The 23,156-nt window shown below is 39.6% G+C and overlaps 1 protein-coding gene across 4 annotated transcripts in view; it reads right to left on the bottom strand.

The window, feature by feature from the left end:
• Nucleotides 1-23,156, bottom strand: part of NELL1 (neural EGFL like 1) — a 292,061-nt gene that overhangs the window by 140,676 nt on the left and 128,229 nt on the right. For all 4 annotated transcript variants that reach the window (XM_056354990.1, XM_056354987.1, XM_056354989.1 and 1 more), the window contains exon 13: nt 11,437-11,562. In XM_056354990.1, the coding sequence (XP_056210965.1) occupies nt 11,437-11,562 (126 nt within the window). The remainder of the gene's footprint in view (nt 1-11,436; nt 11,563-23,156) is intronic.

Below are 23,156 nucleotides of genomic sequence, written 5' to 3'. Positions count from 1 at the left end.
GTCTACCAACATGAACTGTATTTTCTAAAAATGAACTTCATTTGTAAACTCTGAAAAGAAAACAAAAAATCTAAGCACATAAAAATCGCAATAGATTATTCTAATGGGACCACAATTAGCGAGACTGTGTCATTCATTTGCCTAGCTCTGTCCCACTTCTCTGACAATGAAGAATGAGAGTTATTTCTGGCAGAGTCAGAAAAATCCCCAGTTTGAGCAATTATTACATGCAATCATGTAACTAAATAGGAAGTTTCATACTGGGAGGCAAAAAGCCTACAGTAGAAAGCATGAAAATATTAACTACAAAGTGATAGATCAAAGCACCTCTCTTTCTCTCCCTCCCTGTGCTGCTCCCAAAGGCTGTATTTCTTAAGGACCAAGCAAGTCTGCTTGCCAGTGGCAGCTCCTCTACAGCCTTTAAAATTATTTCACAAACATTTCAGAAAAGCAACACTACCAGATTTACAGTTATTTGCTGATGTTTACAAATCCAGAAATAAATTTAGTATAGCTAGGTTATCAGACATACTAGCATTAGCCTGCAAATATTGCCCATAATATATCTCAATATTATTCTTCACAGGCACAACATAAAGGTCCTTCAAAACCAGACTAAGACCACCCAAAAGGACAAACCACGCAGCACACCTTCAACCCGTTCCCCCACCTCCCAGTGCACACATTTCTGCTGAAAAAAGCATATATTTATTTTTTTTTTAAGTTATCTGAGAAGCTGCAGAACCAGCAAAGCGAGAGCTGGACAATCTACAACGCAAGTCTAAACAGGGCTCACACAAAAACCCCAGCTACTTCAAACAAATAACAGATGCCCATCATTGAACCAGGGTCCTAAGGTCTTTTCAGTATCTAAGATTGCTCAGAAGGTGATTCTTTGATCACTTGCATACAGTAATAGATATTCAAGAATCAATAGCTCTTAATAAAACATCAGCTTTCTCACAATCAATATGCACACATCTATGAAACATTCAGCACAGGTACAAAAATGAGATCATAACAAAGCGAGAAATGTTAATATATTATTTCCTTGTGTATAAAATGCACATTGAGATTAAAAAAGGAAAACCCAAGACCTGCTAAAGCCTTTGACATACATATTTCTTATTGTCAGAAAAGCCCATTCAGACACAAGCACCATGAACTTTATGGGAAATTTTCTGTTGAGCTTAACAACCTTTATATAATTCTTCTGTTTCAGAAATAAAGGCCTTACTCTGGAAATCTTAAATCCAAGCAGCAAATAAAAAGATACAACAGCAAAGTGCTACACGTTTCACAGACATGTCAGCTGTTCCTTGGCAGACTAGTCTCATTCACCATGACACACTGCCTTTCAGGAGGAAAACCTCAAATTTCACACTTGTCAAATCCAAGTCAATATACTGCAAATTCATGGCCTTTCAAGATGTCCACTGACTGCATCCCTGACCATTTCCACCATTCCATGAATCGAAGTGGTAGGAATTTGGCTCTCCCATGTTCCGATGTGAATGGGCTCCTCTTCCTCTGTATGGGGCTTCTTTGGAAGAAATGCATATCTATGTGCCATACACTGTACAGATTTTGGTCACGCAAGACTCCAGATACTACATGCTGCAAGATATACACCTGTATACTGGAGGAGCATTTGAGCTTTTTTTTCTTAATATTTTCCAGTAGTAACATGCTCATTATTACTAAAAGCAGACAAGCCATTCAAGCATTCAAGTCCCAAAAGCAAAACACTTTGACTGTTTCTGTATCCGGCCATTAGTCACCCATCTGACACTTCTTTGTCTAGCTGAACAATGTGTTTGGACAGAAAAAAGGGATATAGCAGGGCAAACAGTGAATTCCTACCCAGAGTGGGCAGCGCTGTGCCTGGCTAACCAGCCTTTGGCAGTAGACATGAACACAACTCAGGACTCCAAAAATCAATACAGGAGGTTTAGGCTGCATCTGTCTATCTGAATTGCCAACCCCATGCACACTGTGCCTCTTACCTGGGACCATTCTTTAGAGCATATTCCTTGACACACAACAGCAATCTTGCAGTTCAATGAAAAAAAAAACACCGAAAACCCCACGTCTGTGAGACACCAAAAGTTTGGAGGCACAGGCTCAGAATTTTCTAAAGGGAAAACATGATGTTACAAAGAAAAACCCCTTATAATATTTTTGTAATGTTCAGCCATAAACCTAAAAATAGGTTACAGATGAGAAGAATAAAGCATATTCATGAAAAGAGATTTTAAATATTAAAAAGGACTGCAAATAGAAAGGTCAAAGCATTCTCTGTATTCACTGAGAATATGACAAGAGGTGACAGGCTTAAATTGTGGCAAGGGAGATTTAAGGGAGCCATTAAGCAAACCTTTCTAAACAGCTGAGTAAGTACTGGGGAGCCGGGAAACTCAAAGGGAATTAAGGAATTTCCCTCACTGAAGCTGTTTGTGTTTTTTCAAGAACAGGTAAGAATAAGGATGTTTCAGGGTTCATGGATCCTGCCCTGAGGAGGTGTGGTGAGCCAGATGCCCTTCTCTCCGATTCAGTTACTTCCATGATTTAGTTGGAGAGTTCAGTTCTGTGCCTGACCAACAGAGTTTGTTATAGATGGTTTCTAGTAACAGAATACAGCATGGGGAACTTTTTTTGCTTGTTTGGACAAAGAAGATGGCAAACCCTGGCTGTTAGAGCTCCAAAACTATGAGAACTTTCCCAAAAGCAAGTTACACTCCTTAAGGCATTAACACTTACTGTGGAAGCAGATGACTAAAACATGAGAGCTTGTTGCTTCCAGCCACTGACATCGATGCTGCTGTTGCATGTTTTCAAGATAGCACAAAGAAATTAGTGAGGTGGCTCTCCATCCCTCACCTCTCTGACTGCTTATAGTAATTGCTAGATTTAGGAATTAAGAATTTCTGGGCCATAAAAATGGATCTAGCTCTGTTGTATCAAGGAGAAATCCTGCCATAAAAGTGCTCAGGACAAATGCTGACCAGGTGACATTGAAAGGCTTGCCCTCACTTGTTCTTTAGATAGACAGCTTCATTCGTAGGTCTTGAAGGAGTATTAAAATCAATATTATTATTTTTAAGCATCAGCATAATACTTGAGTTTATGCATAAGCATGAACTTGCATATGCAAAAAAATGTGAAATATATATTTTTGTGGAAGAATATATACCAGCACAAAAGGCTGCAGCTAAGAAATCATGTGAAAATGCTAATTATGCCTAAGTCAAGAAATACAACTATCAGCATGATTTGTGGTCAGCTGTTTAATTAATTTTAGTATTAATAAAGTTAGAGAAGATCAATGTATCAAAAGGACTTGAAAGGATTACCAACTACTCTGGAGAAATTAGCAACACTTCCATGCCTAGAGCACAGGAAAGCACAAAGATGTTTAATTAAACTATTTACCAGTGAGGAATTTAAATCACTATAAATATTACATTTTTAGTACATTTTTTCCTCAAATTGAAATCACTTAGGAGCAAAAAATATGCAGCTTCCTAACAGCATTTTTTTAAAAGAAGGAATGTAAAAAATGTTGCAATTTAAACCCAGTAAATGAAGGTGAAGTCAGGAACAAAAGAAGGTAACATAGCATTTAAAATTAGAGGACTGGCAAATAATTCAAGTCCAAAGTAACAAAAGATGTTACAAAACTTCATGGAAAGAGGAAGGATAGGATTTATAACCTGAAGGTCACCTGGTTACTCAAGGCCCATGCACACTGTGCTTCAATGACCTGCTACTGTTTCTTGTGAAAATATGAATGCCTACCAAAATGAACCTCAATGTTCCCTGAATCCTTGTTGGTCTAAGTCTGTGTTTTTTCCCACATCTATTATTTCTGTTTACTAGACTCTCCAATGCTGCCACTGTCTCTGCAGGAATTTGGGCAAGATGCTCCACTTCTCTGTGCCTCAGCTTCCCCTGTTCCAAAACAGCAGTTAAATACTTACCAGCCTTCTAGGGATGCACTGAGAAGCCACCTTATCCATGTTAGTACAGTGTTCTCTGACAATACAAAAGAATCATCCTTTTTGGTATTACTATAACAGAGCTTCTCTATGGCAAGAATGCACTATTTATCTGTGGGACTTATCTAAAGCCAAAATGAATGCAATTGAAAGCTTTCTACCGAGTTAATGGGTTTTGAGTCAAGACCTGCAGGAGTCTAAGTCATCTGACATGGAATCGCTCCATTTTTATTTTGCTGGATTGACTCAATACTTTTCTAGTCTTCTGTTGACTTGTCCTGCAGAGCAAAGAAATGCTCTCTGATGCAAGCAATACCCACTGGTGTACAGATTACCTGCTGCTGAACTTGGCCAAGAGCCCACTGAGGAACCTGAAACAAATGTTTCTGTAGTTCAGGGCACCTAGAACTAAAAAACATTTCCCTTTGCAGTTCTGGGAGCACAGATGCTATTGACTGTGGTTCAAACAAAGGAGTACTACTTAACACCAGGAGCTAAGTCCTGTCCTGCCTTTCAGCACTTGACACATAAGCACCTCAGGAAAGGAGAGACCAGCAAAAGAGTGTTTTGTGCCTGCTTGATACAAATAGTGTCACCCATTCAGGTTGGCTTAAGACCGATTTCCAAATGCATTTGGAATGCAGTGAGAGGACAAGCACACAAATCAAGATGCAGCTCGTAGAAGGACAATGGGCTCTCCTCAGCACATGGAGGACAGAGTGGACTCCGAAGCAGGGAATGCTTCAGAGCAGGGTATATCAACCTATTAGTGCCAAGTAAAATCAGGAGGGTCCAGATCTGCCCAAGGCCCTTATCTCCAGTCACACCCATTGTGCTGAACATCTGCTACCTGATCTACAAACAGTGACATAACTATGACCCCAACCTAATTAATATTTTCATCATGTTTCTTTAAAAGAAAAGTTCAGCAAGTTTGCCAGTGACACCAGGCTGTGTGGTGTGGTCGACACGCTGGAGGGAAGAGATTCCATCCAGAGGCACCTTTACAGGCTTGAGAGGTGGATCCATGCAAGCCTTATGAAGTTCAGCAAGACCAAGTGCAAGGTCCTGCACCCGAGTCATGGCAATCCTAAGCACAAATGCAGGCCAGGCAGAAAATGGACTGAGAGCAGACCTGATAAGATGGACTTCGGTGTGTTGGTTGACAATAAGCACAAGGTGGCCTGGCAATATGCTCTTGCAGCCTAGAAAGCCAGCCAAACCCTGGAACGCATCAAAAAAAGCACAGCCATTAGGTCGAGAGAGGTGACTGTCCCACACACACACTCCACTCTTGTGAAAGCCCACCTCGAGTACTCCAATAAGCTCTGGGGCCTCCAACATGGCCTCCAGGACATGGACCTGTTGGAACGAGTCCAGAGGAGGGCCATGAAGATAATCAGAGGGCTGGGGCACCCCTCCTATGAAAGCAGGCTGAGAGACTTGGGGTTGTTCATCCTGGAGAAGAGTCTGGGAAGACCTTAGAGCAGCCATCCAGTACCTAAAGGGGCCTAAAAGAAAGCTGGAGAGGGACTTTTTGCAAGGGCCTGTAGTGATAGGACAAGGGAGAGTGGCTTTAAACTGAAAGAGGGTAGGTTTCGATTAGCTATGAGGAAGAAATTCTTCCCTGTGAGGGTGGCGAGGCGCTGGCCCAGGCTGCCCAGAGCAGCTGTGGGTGCCCCATCCCTGGCAGTGCTCAGGGCCAGGCTGGACGGGGCTGGGAGCAGCCTGGGCTGGTGGAAGGCGTCCCTGCCCCTGGCAGGAGGGTTGGACTAGGTGATCTTTAAGGTCCCTTCCAATCCAAACCACTGTATGATTCTATGAAAAATTATGTAGTGCTTGGCAAGACTACTCACTAATGATCTCCTTTAGAACAGCAAGATCTGAAGAGGGCTCTTCCCCAAAACATACCTGAAAACTATTCACCACAGGCCTACCTTCATTGCTTATGACCCAGACTTGCGTTTTCAGCTATCAGTTCACCAACTACAGGCCATCACGTGAACAGCAGTAATATTTGTTTACTGACCTCTGTGAACACCCGAGACCCTGCAGTGGACTTCAAAAGTTCAAGGGCCACACCAAAAATATTATTGTCGCTTTCCTGTATCCTAATTTATTTCACCGACAAAGAAAAGGCAGGAAAGAGGATCAGCAGATTAGATTGCAAATATAGCCCTGTCTTTCAAAGAGTGACTGTATTATCAACTGGCTGACTAAAAGCTCCTATTCAGCTTTTTTTCAAACACACACAGGGGTTCTGGCTGAGAGGCCAATAACTTGCCGTTCAAGACTGCCACTTCACCATTGTGAAACTTGCTGCATTATTAGTATTATTATGGGGTCAACTACACCACCTTGAACCTGACAGGTAAACTCCAGAACAAAAATCTGAAGGTATCAATTTTAGCGATAGCAAACAATTTGAACATTTGTTCTAACCATAGCAGGAAATTTCTGCAGTTGAGTTGCCTTTCACAGATAGGGCAAGGGAAGAAGGGAAGAGCAGGAGAAGGGGGCTGCTGGCTTTTTCCCTTGAAATTGCGATTTCTCAGAACTCTACATTTTTCTATGCTTTAGGCACAGCTTTTCCAATAACATGCTGCAGAAGGGCTTGTTCGGAAAGGTGCATTAGGTTCAAAACGGAATGCTGCTCCAGAAGCCACACAGAAGTGAAGGGGCTTATGGGATAACCTGTCAAAATCATTAGGTTTTCTTACTTCCTCTTCTCTACCCATACTGTAAATCAAATTAGCATATAAACTAAGGCTAACATTTAAATTACGAAATTTCTTCTAAACAATATACTTCTATGAAACATCAGTTTTCCCACAGAATTGGAATACTGAATGGTGGTTTTGAAAACACTTCCTGATTCTGCAGTAAATAACGGCTTGGTTTTTGCAAGTAACATGTAATTATCTCAGTGACCCATTGCTTAGAGAAGACAAAGATATAAGAAGTTCTGTGAACATTATCAGACAAAATGAGGACTGAAAAAGGGTTAAAAGCACAGTCCAGTATTCAATCACCATGCAGAACTGCACAACTCCACAGTAAAATCTGGAGATGGATTCCTTGCACAGAGGAAAAAGATCTGCCAGCATAGCTTGGTGCATAAAGAAGTGGATGTCTGCATACAGGTCGCACCACATTTTGGCAGAATGTGCTGCTGACGTATGTTGGATGGCCTGGTAACTTTATATACTGTTTCTTGAAAAGATGCCTTTAGGGCAAAATGGGCCGAGTCATTCTCAAGCCCAAAGGAAGTTTCTTCATTTTGCAAAAGGGACACAAGAAATACATGCAAATACAGTTACAAAAATCTCTTGGCACTCTCATTTGGAAAGGTCTTTTTTAAGCTTTAGTACATGATTAGTTAATATTTGTAGGAAATAAACAAAAAAAAAAACAAAAAAAACCCCAAACAAATGGAACATTCAAACCCAGTACTGACTATACAAAATGAGACAACTCATTCTTTGAATGACTGCAGGTTTTTAGGAAATTTTCAGTATCCGATGCAGCCCCAAGGAAAACGTTAACAGAATGAGGGATATTTTCTTACACGGTTATCATAGGTGTTAAAGGCCAGGAATCTTTATCGTGATCATTGTGATTGTCTTCATAGAAAATGCCAGCACTATGCAAAAAAGAGATGAGACCCACCTATGCCTCTTCCTCTTCATATAAGCATGATAAATGTAGTTATTACAGATAATTTACAGCCTATTAAGATGAAAAAGTACTTGTTTACTTGATTGAATGCAGTGGGACACAGAAACTATGTATTGTAGTTTCAAACCACAGAAAATCATGTAAATGCATTTTCAAAATCATACCAGAGAACAGATGCAGCCCATCAAAAATGAAATTATGATACTTTTATTATGTAATTTATAATGCTTCAAAAACAATCACAAAACTAAATAATGCACTTTTGAAGCAAACTCCCAAACTGGTATGTTAGAAGAAAGCAAGGCAAGAGAACTTATTTTTCAACAAGCAAGCAGGGTAAAAACCTGTGGAAGTCAATTAAATGCTTTTAAATCAGTAGATTCTGGTAAATGAGAACACATGGAGCAGCAAATCTTGCTGCCATTTTCAGAACGGACAAGACTGTGATTTACTTGAGAACAGATGAACAACCTGCCAGTGTCGCAGGAAGAGACTGAAAGGAACTCCCTATTCAAGGGTAACTTTTCTTAATAAAACTGTCTTTCACTCAATGACTTCATCAACATTCAGAGCTCGAAGCTCTAGGAATAGGTAAGCAGAAAAAAAACTAATGCACCTTTCTCAGTGAATGTAGGTGAAAGTCACTGCTAGGCTGACCTGTCACAAAACACCACGGCATGAGCCTCAACACATGTCTTTTGCTTACAAGAAACTGAATGTTGATTATTTATTAAAATAGCCACTACTTAATTTTAAATCATGGTTCAGAACTTAATATAATTGTAGACTTCATCCAGAATATTATTTTAGTCACTCTATCTCTGTGACTGCATTTTCTATGCAGTCAGCACAGATTCCAACACAATAGCTTCTTACAGATAACCATGGGAAGTTCCTGCTCCACAGTTCTCATGGTCAGAAATACTCAAAAATTGTTTTGGGGAAAAAAGTTTCATCAACACTAAAGGAGTACCAATCGGTTTTATTTGAGACCGATGCAAGGTTAAAAAAAAAAAAAAAAAAACCCTCACTGGAAGCTGCGTATTTAAAATTCAACAATATCCAAATGAATTTCATTTTGCTCAATTCAAATTGACCTAGCATTTCAATATCCACTTCATTTCTTTTTATCAAGATAAACACCTCAATATCAAACTAAATTCTTTCACGCGACTTAAAAATTGTTTCTGACTTACAGCTTCCGCATATCACTACTTTCCACCTTTCAAAAGCTGCCAGAGCACCAGGACCAGCCTCCAAGGCCACCAAGCACAGGCCTGCCCAGCAACATGCAGATTCTGCTCAACCGCAGCAGAAGATGACTTTGTACCTTGATGAATTAGACTCGGACTTCCCAAAACATGATACCTCCTGCTTTGTGGAATAACTCTGTTTTTAGGTCAACAGTGTATAAACCACAGGCAATGCTGTGCACCTGCCTTAAGCGCTTACACTGGAAGTTTATTAACCCTTATCTCTACTCTAACCCATTAGAGCCTGACCACCACCACCAGCCCAAAATCCAGTCGTAATCACAACACCAGGCCATCTCAGGCTTTTAGTCTTGTCTCCAAATGCATGGATCAATAACAAGATAATGTCTCATTTATTTTGTTTGAATAAGGCCTAGATTTTAAAAACTGAGAAATGGCTACAATCTATTTCGTTTGTGCCTGCCATACATTGCTGCCAACATGAGGGGGAATTAGTTAAATATCTGCTGCCATTGGGGTTTTTTTATTATTATTGTTATTTATTTTTTTAAGATTCCCGACAGGAAAAGTCTGTATAAACATAATGCAAGATACAAAATGAGGATTAGGGCTTCTATTGCACAATACTTATTTAAAATAAATGTATTAATATAACATACAATTATTTCTAGATACAACAGGCAACGCATCAAGTTTCTCCTCATCTATGTTACACGCTTGCTGTGTTTTTTTAACTGTGACGTCAAAAAAGAAGTCATTTTAGCAAGATAATAAACGGGCAAGAAACAGTTATCTCAATCACTCTATTATTTTGTTCTTATACCCGTTGCTGATTTTTTTTGTGTGTGCGTGCACTAAAATGAATGTTCACCCATTACTGTCAAGCAACTTATCTTACTACTTCACACTTTTTTCAGTGAATCACAAACACCGTGCTTTCTAAACTATTTCCATGCCTAATGATAGTGCCTTGCTGGAAGGCAAGGAACACTAGGAAATTAGTAGTGCATATATGGAAAGCAAGTGTCAGACAATCAAAGACACCTTCCCCACCACGTGAAAGCCACTACCTCATGCAGCATGCACATTTAGAACAAAATTTAGGGACTGAAACTTTTCTGACATGACAGACTGTAAAAGATCAAGGAAATCTCAAAAGTTTTCTCAAAAGACACACATTATATAGTAACAATGACTCTGGGCAAAATAACAATCAGTTTCCTGACAGCTATTTAGTATCATCCTCTCTCACCAGGTGGGCAGGACTTTCCTACTGTTTTTATAAACTACAGGCTACTTTAGCTACAAGACATGCTGTCATCATGAAAGTCAACATTTCCTATGACCTTCCTTAAGGACAACATGTGCATTACAACATAATTATTGCAAGCAGGAAATCATTCTCATATTGAATACTCTTGTGCCATCTTTCCACTTGAGAAAATAGCTCACCCAACACAATTCTAAGCAAGTATTGTGTCAAGCTGACTTATTTCCATTTCAATAAATCTGCCTGATATTTTCCTGCTTTGCCAGACAGGTGCACCATCAAAATAATCCTGAGATCAGCCTTTCTGAAGTGTTGTGATTGAAAGATATTATCCAGTTAGGTGTAGCTGGGCCGAATGTTCCAGCAGTTTCTCACATTTTTCCCAGAGATTGCCAGAGAAGGTCCCTTAAAAACCTCTAGGTAGAAATGAGACCTACATACTTCCTGCTAAGAATTTTTAGAGCTCACTTTGCTGACAGCTATTAAGAAAGAATCACTAGATGTATTGTCTAATGCTATCACATTGTTCTGTTTTCTAAATAACATATATCATAGTCCTGAAAACATTAGTTCTCAGCATTAATAACAACTATTTCAAACCACCTAATAATAATTGGTTTTGAGGACTTTATGGGCTTTCAGTTTTGCTTTTAGATATTTGTCTCAGCTCTGTCGAGAAAGCTTCTCCTCCTGCATAATTTCTTGTGTTTCAATCCACTGACCAGTTTCAGACCACAAGTAATAAAATGGCATTTCTTCTCACTACACCTGTGATCTGATCTCAGTCTCCACATCTCACACGCAAGCCAGCTGCGGGACATGAAGGGACCATGTGCTGGGTGACAGCCACACTTGGTGTGTGCACCACAGGGCTTCCTGAACCAAGTTAATCCCAAAGGGCCCGTACATAGGAAAGGTACCTCATACAACATTTACATGTCTTGCTTGCACCTAGATTTTATGCCAGCACAGGGCCAGCTAGTGCATGGCATTTGGTATGGCACAGGGGCTGATTAGAGCAGGGGTCCTCAAACTACAGCCCACGGGCCAGATACGGCCCCCCAGGGTCCTCAATCCGTCCCCTGGTATTTACAGACCCCCCCTGCCCCGCTGGGGGTTGGGGGGGGAAACCAAGTAGCTGCAGATGACTGCCTGCCACTTCATCTGCGTGCCGGCCCCCTCTTTAAAAAGTTTGAGGATCCCTGAATTAGAGGCTAAGTAATACATACAACACAGAGAGTGTAACACTACTATTGCTGTACAACTAAGAGCTCACCTGTACAGGAGAAATCATCCACACGGACATATCCCATGACACAGTCACAACGATAGGATCCAGGCAAGTTAACACACACAGTATTGGCATGACAGTAATGCATCTTGGCAGCACACTCATCAATATCTGTGGGAAGAACCACCAAGGAAAGTTACAGTCAGGCTTAGTAAAATGAATAACATGACACAATATTAGAAGAAAAGAAAACAAATTCCATTTGCAACTCCAAAGGCAATCTGGTTTAACTCTAGCATTAAAGAACAAGGCAAATTTAGTAGAAAAGTATTCCTTAAAATAGAGTTAAAATTCCTGTATCATAGTAATGGGTTCCTTCCACTGTTCTTCATGAAATCCTAAATGTTTTTAGCTTTGGAAAACTAACACATACATTTGCGTCTTTTCTATGACAATGTTAAAAGACAAAAACTGATGCAGAGTTTTCAAGAGCATAAAATACCATCAAAAGTATTCAACACTGAAAATCCTACCTCTGTCTCACTGGTAACCTAAAGCATGAAGGCATAGTAACTCTACAGCATGATACCAGTTGCAGTGCTAGACAGATATGACATGGTAATGTTTGTCAGGACAACGTAGCAGATTCAATTGCTCAGTTGGTCAGCGAGTATTCCAGCCCTCCAGATTCACCCGAGCTCTCGAGCTCTGGCAATGCCCTGTCCTGCTTCTGCTGCACGAATTACTGAAGAGGGCTCTGTGACATTTCCCTGTCCCACAGAACCAGAAGATCGAGCCAGTCACCTAGAGCCCTCTTTTTTTTTTTTTTTTTTTTAAGCCTGCTTTACATCATGCCAGTGGAAAAAAAAAAGATAACTAAGGAGCAGTAGGAACTTGACCCCATATCTTTGTTTGCTTGAGCAATCTCTACTGCTGCTGCAAACCCAAAATTCAAACTGTTTTCACAATAGTGCATCAAACCTATCATTTACTTGCCTGTTTAAATATCCCAAAGCTCTGTGATATTGTAAACAGTAAAATCTTCCCCCTTCCTTCCTCACAAAACCAGATATTATACTGAGGGTTTCTCTTTATTTTTTTCTCAGTAGGATAGATTTTCTGCTTAGTAGCACAGATTTTACATAAAGTAATTCATGGTTTTCAAAAGATTAATTCTAGTGTTACATATGTCCACACAAAGAAAGATGAATCAGACTCATTCTTTTTTCCTCTCTCTATTACTTTCTCCTTGTTATTGATTGCTCACAGTCAAAGACAGGTATTAATTGACAACAGAGCTGAAGAATTCCCTCAGCCAGTGGGGTACAGATGAGTTGGTCACCCCACCACATCCCTCTGCACAGCCACCTGCAGAGACTAAGCTACAGCCTCCCTTCTCCCTCACCACCCAGTGCTTATGGAGACACAATGGAAGTGCTACAAGGGGGTAGCACCACAACATCAGATTTAACCCCAAAAGGTGGGGGGAGTTAATTGTACATGTGCTGAGATCTCATTTGCCTAAATTCAGGTATTTATTTAACCTTCCTAAACCAAAGCAGCTCCAGTTGCGATACACCCACATTTTCCAGTCTCTGAAAATGAAACACATGCCAGCTATACTCACACTTTCTATACTACAGGCATCTGTCCAGTAGGAGCTACTAGCCAAATTACTTTGTGTTGGCCACCAAACAACTGTCAGTTGGCACAGATTTCTGACTGCTGCTGATCTGGGCTGAATTAGAAATGATGGCCTGGAGGCAAAAGACTTTGTACACCAAGCAAACACCTTGAACTATCTCATCTCCACATTCCTGTTGTTTCTGTTGCAGTGCCACTTGATGAAATGAATTTTAAGAAGTCAGGAGCATCAATAAATGGAAGATAAAAGCCAAGAAAAATCCTCCCACATGTCTTGTTATCACACCATTGAGTGCTAGAGCCACTTGGGAAACACTCAGGTGTTGACGTGTGTTCACACTGTTCTGCTTGCAGCCACTTTTTAATGGGCTTTTGGAGCATAGCTTTGAGGAGTTTTGTTCTTGCATATCTAATAACTTTCTAGCATAAAAGGGAAAGGACCAAAAAAATGTCTGAAAAGAAAGCAAGAATGTCAAAACTGCAACCAAGTCACCTGAAAATTAACCTTATGCACTACCCTCTATCTCCAGCTTCCACACCAAATTCGCTGGACAACACTTCTCTTTCATCCCTGAGAAGGAAGCAAGAGGATTAAAAGTCTTCAAGGTGAAGGGATTTGATTCATTGCAGGCAAGGACCACATGACCGTAACATAAAATAAGAAAATACGCAGAGATAAAAAGAAACTTCACAACCTATATGAAAATATTGCTGTGGCAGAATTTCTCAAAAGGATACTAAGGACTTCAAGTGATGATCTGACTATAAATAGAGGAATTGAGAACAACTGACACTGCGGTGCTGCCAAAGTCCTTTAAGTGCAGGAAGAAAAAAAACTGGGCCTAAACAAAGGAAGCACAAGGAACAAAAGATCCCTCTCTTCAAACTTTGCTCATTTACTTAACTCTCTTCTCAATCTTTCTCAGTGCATTTCCCATAAACTCTTTCAGGATTTCACATTTTCTTTTACCTCTGTAGTATTAGCCTTCTACTAACAGATGCATCTCCTTTACAGAGATTAGTATTAAGAGGTCAAAACTGACAATAGTATTTTCTTATTAAAGCCTGTAGGGCAATGTTAAAGCTGTTGTTCTGGACCACAGTTCTACAAATTCTTGTAAAAGGTTAGGTATTCATCACAAAAAGCTTTGGGTTTTTACTTAATAATGTTAGAGTAAAATCCATAAAGCACACAGTAGTATATATCAGCTCAGTTGTAATGGAACTCAGATTGTGATTCATGTGTATAGATTGCTTGTCGCATTTGAAATATTAGAGCTCATCTTCTAGTGGTCTTTTGAGGTGATAAAAATACATGATTTATGTTTCTCTCCAAACTGGTGAAGTAGTTTGTTTTTCTGTTATAAAGGTATACTTATGGTCTTTAAAATGAGACTTGACACAGCATGATGATCGTTCACATATCACCAGCTTCCATCTACATAAGCTAGCTCTCTGCAACAACGAAGACATTTGGGCTTCGGCTTTTCAGTAAAGACCATTATGTTACAGGGTGGGTTGGTTTGGTACATGACTGCTATTCTACTGACTTCAACTGTTTCCTTAACAGTTAGCAAAATAGGGTTCAAAGCCTACGAAGAGAATCTCTTTACCGCAGTACTCATCTACCATTATAGTTAATCAGTTATCATCGTTACTTCTTACAGTCCTAAACAGTGTTCATGAACTTATGGGGAAATATACAGGTATTATCTTTTATTATTTGTGCCAGTGTGCTCAGCAATGCTGTGAGTACACTGGGACAAAACACAGGCATCCCGGTGGAGCTACCTGCTTCGCACCTGACATGCTTTTTGCTGCACCGCAGGCACTCATCATCTCATACCAACCAACCGAGCAAAACAAGATGGGATGGAAAGACAATACAAATGGGTTCAACCCATGGCCAGTGAAAGAGCTTTTGTCACTGCAAATGTACTTCAGACACTTTACAAACCACTTAACTCTTTCTATGCCTGACTTGGAATCCTATTGATTAATATTTTTAATATTAAAGATGACAATGAGACACCAAATCACAAGTAGAGCATCTTTTTACTGTTTGTCCCCTCCAATAAGTCCCATTAAACCAAATTAATCTCTGCTGTAAAGAGGGCACAGCTCCTGTTAATGAGAATGGGAGGTCTGTCCATTCACCCAAAAGGCAAAATAGTCCTTCTTTTTAAAAAACAAAAACAAAACCCCAAAAAAACCAAAACCTGTTAGTCCTGTAATAGCCAGATGTGAACAGTCTTGAAACAAACCACACATCGCCTCTGGAATTGCAGACCACTGTTTGCATACATTCAATAATAAACCAGTTGGACATTAGCAGTATCATCACCTGTTATTTGGGGCTTCATAATTTAACTACTGGAAGACAGCAACATTCAAATCAAAACAAAGTGAAACAAACTATGAAATGCTCCAGAGCACCAACAGATGATGTACTTGGAAATCTACTAAGTATCAGAATCAAATGCTCCATTTGCAAGTGTCCCCCAGTCACTCACTTTCTGGTTGGGGAGCATATCTTCCCAAACTTATTCTAATTTTCAAGCACTCTGTAAGGAAGCAAAGGCAGAAAATCAAAGATAGGGGTGGGAGGGGGGGTGGGTTGTGCGGGCAGTGGAGAAGACAGCTTTGCAGAAATCTCTGACTTCTGATTCATGACTCCCAACTAGAAAACATTATTAATGGGAGTGGTAAATTCCCCTCCCCTCCTTTTATTCAAATTCATACTATACCTTGACTTAAAACTGTATTAAACACTAGTCTAAATAATCTGTGTGTTTAAAAATTTAATATCAACCTCTGTCATTATTTAAATTATATCAACTCCCAACACATGTTCACAAAAGCTGATGGAATTACTATAAACTGTTTCCAAAACAGTGGAACACAATAGTAGTGGAGCATAAATGTGATCTTAAAATTTGTCACCCTATGCTCATGCCAAAATGAACATGCTATTTTCACTTCAGTAACATAGCAGATCCTTGTTTGTTATATTTATTTTTCCTCCAAATCCTCCTTGATGCCATCCTTTCCTGCCTTTATCCCCTTTCCATTGCCAGACTCACTTGACTCTAGCTCTTCTCCACTTTTTCTTTTTTCTTTCTTTTATTTTGTTACACTCCCACTGCCTCTCTTCTTTCTCATATGTCTAACATACCCTAGCCCTGTTTTTACCTTTAGCACAGGGTTGGTTCCTCAAATTGTGCAATACAACCCTCAGGGAGCCATAAAGCATTAGACAGCAGGAGTCAGCAGTTCCCTGTCAGCTGGCAGCAGCTCAGCTTCCCCCAGTTGCCTGAGTAAGAAAAGACTAATTATTGGCTGCAAATATTTAGGCTAGTCTTAAAATGGTTTACCAGCTTGGCCTCCTTCATAGCAATTCATCTCCAAGGCAGTAGTGCCAACACAGGCGACCCTTGCCATTCCTCCAACTTTTAGGGACAGAGCTGCTCCTTAGTCAGTCAGAGGCAGGGAAACAACCCAAAACAAAAGCAGATAAGACAACCGAGAATTTCCCTTTCACTGAGGCTGAGAAACATCACCCTAATATCATTAAGTAACTAACTAGCTAAAAATGACTTCATAACTTAGGGCTGTGTAGCATCACCTGGGAATCCATAAGCAATAAAATAACTATTAATATAATCACATCAGGAATTACTATCACTGACTTTTAGAGCATCATTAAAATGGTGCAGCCTCTTCCTTTGTGCACAGCGTAAAAGTGCTTTGTATTGATACACCTGATTTATGGTCAGGACAAGAGTATCAATATCCCAAATCTTCTGTCAATTTAACTGCCCCTCTAAGGATGACAACTGTATAAATATGAGGTTAAACAAACAAACAAACAAACAAATAAATATTTAAAAACACACACTCACAGGCAAATCACACTTGAACAGTCATACCTTCCAGTGCAGACCAGCCTCAAACTAACGTAACATTCCTGAGAAGGACAAAAATAAAAATGCACATGAAGTTACCTGCCTCTTCTTTATTTCAGTACTGACAAGCTTAAATTCTTTTACCAATCACACTCAAGAGATCAACTGGTCACTCTTGACCAAAGATCACAACATTAGCACTCCTTTGCTACCTGCTTCTCAGCTACATTAGTAGGCAGTCCATCCAGCAGTTATCCAGGAAGTGGTTGCTTCCTGAAATCCGCTCTGGTGAAATTCAGCCTTTAGACATTAAAATACTACCTAGGTATAAGATCAGCTCCCCTCTTTCATCCTTGTTAATCCTTATAATAATACACAAATCATTACTCTACTTCAGGTTACAAATACTTGCCTTAAAAAATTTAAACTAAAAAAATAGAGCTTTTCATAACCTGAGTCTCCAATGACCTGACCAACTCTTCAGAGCCAGGATATTTCAGCTACAGCCATTTTGGTCATCATTCCTCTAACTATCATAATCCTATCATTTAATCATTTAAAGCACCAGACACTTTAAAGCTTGCTGTCCAGAGTTTCTAGTGTCACTCTAAGTGAGAAGATTTTCCTTTTATTATTCTACTAAATTCTGCTCCTCTCTAAGCAAAACTGAAAATTTGCAGTTTCATTCTCCCTTGTGCTTTCCATCATTACGCTGGCAGTTTACAATGCATTATTAAATGTCTGTGTGGTTGGTTTGGGCGGATGGTCCTCAAAAGCCTTGAGATCTCATAGGATAAAAACAGTTTATTTAAATTGAAATTTTTGTAAAAGATCATTTAAATCAGTTACAAAGCTGCCACTGATGTGTTCGCATTAAAGAAAATGCAAGTAACGTGGTGGTGTTTTTAACAGAGCTGTTTTCTTAACCCTAAGTGTATGACTGCATTCATTTGATAAATACATTAATAGAAAATGTTCACAGACTTATAAATATTACTTTTTTGTAATGTTTGCAGCTACAGCTCTTAGGGATGGTTGATAACTTATTCATAAGGTATCTCTGACAGTTGCAAATAAGTTATTTTAAAAAATATGCAGCCAGAATTCACATGTGATAATGTAGCTTAGAGAACACAGATTAAAAATAATCACAAAAGAGCAGAATGAAACATTTGGGGGAACAGGTTTTGGCTAACAGCAGCAGCTCAGTCATTTCCTCAAACATGCCAAAGCAACTAGCGAAAACAAGTCATTTCTTCTTGTAGAATAGCAGACTCTATGATGTTAGAACTTTACTGAAGTTAAGAAAGATTGTTTTATCCAGGATTATTCAAGCCTTTTAATTTTTTCTTTCTAATTATTCTTTGAAAATATACTGATACTTGTATTTAAAATGCACAGCAGCAGAACGGGCTACTAAGCTGCGTGCCTGAGTGAGTATAAAGACTTTTCTTTACAGATGCTGCTTAATTTGCTCTCCCACTAAGTGGCTTACGAGAGGCTATGCAATGAGCAAGCTACTTGTCAGTTTCAGAGTCTGTCTGGCCAGCAGGATTCAGAACTTTTACCCGAGTCAGTGCCACCATCCCTGCTCTCCAGCTACTCTCTGGCCTCTTGGACTCAGTCAAAGCAGCTCAAAGTCTTTGAGGATACTGTGCTATAAGGAATTTGTGGATTCTGAGGAATATTCATTAAATCCTCTCAGGCATGTTACGGCAGAGAGGGTCTTCATCCCCCCCCAGGTATTTTAACGTACTCAGGAATACGAGCAGCTACTTCAAGACAGAATTCTGCATTTCAGGGAAGTGACCTGGTGTCTATCAGAAAAAACACCACTTTTATGTCCTCTTGAGCTGTATTAAGCCCTATGAACAGTAAAGAGTAAGATGTGACTGCTGCTGATTACGAGAGCACTTCAACTAAAATGGAGTTAATGCCAAATAAGCTGGTGCTGGTCCTGCAGGAGTTGTTGGCTCTCAGAACTCTGCAGAAGCAAGCCTAGAACAGGAGTAGTTGTCCACTCTTTGGCTGATTTCATGGGTTACAGGACAATTGCTGCATCCCTCAGGAACAGCACTACATAGTGAAAGGGATCTGTGCTATCTCTGCCTACAGTCAGAGTAATATTGGCAATATTGCCAAGGACACTGCAATAGGCAAGAGTTAAAAGCAGAGAAAGATAAAAGATAAAGTCAGAGAAAGAATGCAATTCAAATATAATGCATTTTGAAATCTTCTCTCATAAAAATGTGAAATTAGAAATAAGCCCATGTAGCTGTAAAGTCCCATGATGGCATTAGCTTGTTCTTTCATATTACTTTTGTCTTAAAAACAGCTCAATAACTGTTGTCTGTTCTTTTTTATTTTTTTTCAGAGATAGTATGTTCAGTAGTTCACATAATAAATTCATTCATCCATCACCCATACTTATTCAAAGTTAGGAAATAATCATATTTGTAGATGCTACCTTTCTCAGAATACAAGTCTTCTTAAAGCTTCACTCCAAATGTGAATTCTGGAACAAATAAAAATTCCTACACATGCTGTAAGTAAAACGTTGGGGTACCCAAGGTTCATCCTTGTAAGTGTAATAAATGCTTGCATGGGTCTAGCAACATGTGTCCCAATAAAAGAAATACTGCTTAACTTCACCACAGCTACCATGTTCGGAAATTTATCGCAAATGAAACAGTACACAAAACATGAAAAGCCACTGGCTCTTTCCATCCTGCAGCAGGCAACAGACCAAAAAAATGATGACATACCTCCCCCTAGGCATCTTTCATATCTTTCCCTAAAGCAGGAGATGTTTTGGGAATCTCCAAGCTGTTGAAAAGACAGTGAAAAAACGAGACATCACAAGGCATATGTGGGATAAGTGCTTGCCACCAAAGATGATTTGATAAGCCAAACCATAAATTGTGAGCTACACTGTCACAGTCTGTCAGCACAGCACATCTTCAGGCAACTGCAAGCCTTAAAGTTTGGAATCAGCAATTTGACACTGCTCTCCATTACTCCCTTGCTAAAACCCCGAGTATGATGACAAGGGTCTGATCTGCACCATGCTCCTCCAATGAATCCATACAGATCAACAGAAAAGTAGATAACTGTAAAGTCTGTCCCCTTACATAAACGCTGTTCATCAATGCAGTACAATTTGCTCATCTGGGACAGAGAGGGAGTTAACCCCTTTCTCCTGGCTAGAACCCATGACAGAAACCTCAACAAATTACTACAGGGACAGGAGTAGGATGTTACATGTAATAAATCTAACCGGACTCCTCTCCTTTAATATTTAGTACCGCTTTCACCCATTTTTCTTCTTCAAAAGCTATTAATGCACAAGAATTCATTCTCAATCTAACTACTTCATGCTTGGCTATAAGAGTTGCCATTACACAAGTCTACAACAAATAAAAGGTTATGCTACTACTGCTCCCAAATATATTACAGCCCATTAGAAAACAAAGCAATATAATCACCTCATTCTTACAAAAATAGCTCTGTTCCCCAGAAAGATTGCCTCTAGTTTACTGATTACATAAAAGTACTCCCAAAGCCCTGCTTGCTTTGGCTTTGATTTCACTTATGAAAGAAACCTCCCTTTGGATCTCAGTAAGCACTGATGAAATAAATACTGCTGTTGGAAAAAGAATGTCAGATTTCTGCAACAGATTCACCTCCTTATTTATCATGATTTTTTTAATCTCTCTAAACATCCTTAGAGATACCAGTGGATGCTTATATGGGGGGAAGAGGGGAAAGGAAGAGGTGAGGGGAGCACTTTTTTTCTCTAATCTTCCATTCACCTACATTAGCCAAGCAATATGATATGTTGAAATAACTTTACCCATTTTCATTCAGCTAATACCTTACTTTTTCAACCCCTTCTATCTGATTTTACTAATGGCTAAGGGTGAACAATGGATTACTGTATCAAAATGAACAATTCTTTCTTCATGCCACTATACTGACAGCAATTACACTAAATACCTGGTTCCATCAGCACTCGTTTTACACCATCATCCACAATTTTTGCTTTACTCTTCTATTTTTACCCCTGATACTCCTACCCAGTTTGCTTCCTTCTATGTTCAGCGATATTGACTGGCTTACTCTTTCAAAACCACACAGATGCTATCTCCGAATGATAAATTGTAGAAGGCTACCCATATAATTGATCTAGAATCCCTGTGCCCACGGCAACCTTTTACTGTGGCATTTTGAAGGACATTGTATCTTTCTGAAAAATTAAATGCTGATGAAAACTGTATGGTTTTGGGGTGGAGTGTGTGTGGGGGTGATCTTTACCATGTCTAAAGAAACCTATAGTCCAGGGGTCCTCAAACTTTTTAACCAGGGGGCCGGCGTGCGGATGAAGTGGCACGCAGTCATCTGCGGCTGCTTGGTTTCCCCCCTCAACACCCAGTAGGGAGGCGGGGGGGGGGGGAGGGGGGTGTTCTCTAAATACCGGGGGCCAGACCGAGGACCCTGGGGGGCCGGTATCTGGCCCACAGGCCATAGTTTGAGGACCCCTGCTATAGTCCCTCAAAAATGACTGGTCTTGCATTTTATAATGACTTTTAATATATATACTTTTATAATAAATGAAACACCTAATACATTAGTAGCAAAAAATCATACAAAATTAATACTCCACCATTTTCACACTAATTTGTTCACTCAATGACCATTTGTGCAGTGCAAAGCAGCACACAGGTAATGGAAAAATATTGTCCCATGTTGGTAAACACTCACTGTGCTCCATCTTCTCTTTTTATGACCTTCACACTACTATTTGCATTTTCCAAAATATTCTCTCTTAACATCTTTTTGACCATTCATTATTCATCTGTTTCCATCACATCTTGTTCCTCTATCCAACTCAGCTGAAAAATCCTTGTGGAAACACTGAACTTAAAGTGGAAGGCTTATCACCATTGTCAAGTTGGCAACTATGCTTCTGCAATGCCACACAAGCCAAACCAGGTGGTTTCACATGAGAGAGGCTTTATTGACTTTATTTTTATGGGTCCAGACTATGCCCTGTTAATCAGGTTCCACAGAGCATTAGAGACAAATACCTTATTCAGATAAGAAAATTACAGATCACTGTGTAATAGCTCCTTTCCTAGTATCCCTCTAAGTCATCCTAAACACCCTTCTTTGTTCTATATCCTTGCTACACAATATAGTCTTATTGTTTGTGCCTTTTTTGATTTAATCTATTATGCAAAAATAAATAAAAAAGCAAACATCAGCAGAAGAAAACTGCCTAATTTTAGATATTACAAATATTTTTTTCCTATAAAACTAACCTTAATTGACATAACTGAAAAGTGCAAGATGCATTTCTCATCCAAGCAAATATGGCAATAAGTTGTGATTTATAGCACTAGTTACTGAAAGAGGCATTTCTGGTTTGGAGACTGCAACAATATTTCGTTCCTTAGGCATAACCTGAGGTGAGCTAAACAAAAGGTACAGTATAAAGGGGTGGGGGGAGAATCCAGTGGATGATTATAAAAATATTCCTTACCTCAAACCCTAACTGCTGCCTCCACACTTAGTGTGAAATTTTATTTTAATTGATTTGCTTTTGGCTAGGAAATTGAACTGGTGAGATAATGCTCTCCCCTTTGATAACGCAGTCAAAGTTTAGCTGTAGTTAAAAAAAAAAAATGAACTGGGACACTCAGGTCCTTACTATTTCATTTCTAGCAACTCTGCATCCAAACTACTATGACCACTGTCATGAAAGTGAGTCAGTGTCGTCTTTACTTACATTTCCTTTATCAGCTACTGAGGAATTCATTCACACAGATTCTCTCAAGTTCCACCAAGAGAAGTGGTCAAAGCGCAAAGAAAGGAAGGAGCAGAAAAATGCTGGCTCAGTCCTCTCAGGCTATGAAATCCAACTGCAAGCATGCCTGTTGTGTGGCTGAGGTTTTAATGGAAGATCTTGAATAGGCACGTGCCCTCCTGCAAAGAACCTTGCTGCAAGCAAGCTTTTGGAGACTCTTCCAGAAACAGGATTTCATTTTGCAGTGCACAGCACCCTGACCTTTGGGAGTGGAGGTCAGGAACAGAGGCATAATGTTGTTCTTCATAAAACTGAATTCCTATTTTATTACCAGAACCATTATGTACATTTCAGAGGGTATTATCAGCACTAAGTCCCAGTTCTAGCATGACCAAGACAGGCTTTTACCA

The sequence above is a fragment of the Falco biarmicus genome, chromosome 10 (assembly GCF_023638135.1).
Source record: "Falco biarmicus isolate bFalBia1 chromosome 10, bFalBia1.pri, whole genome shotgun sequence".
Lineage (NCBI taxonomy): Eukaryota > Metazoa > Chordata > Aves > Falconiformes > Falconidae > Falco > Falco biarmicus.
This window is presented reverse-complemented; position numbering and strand designations above follow the sequence as displayed.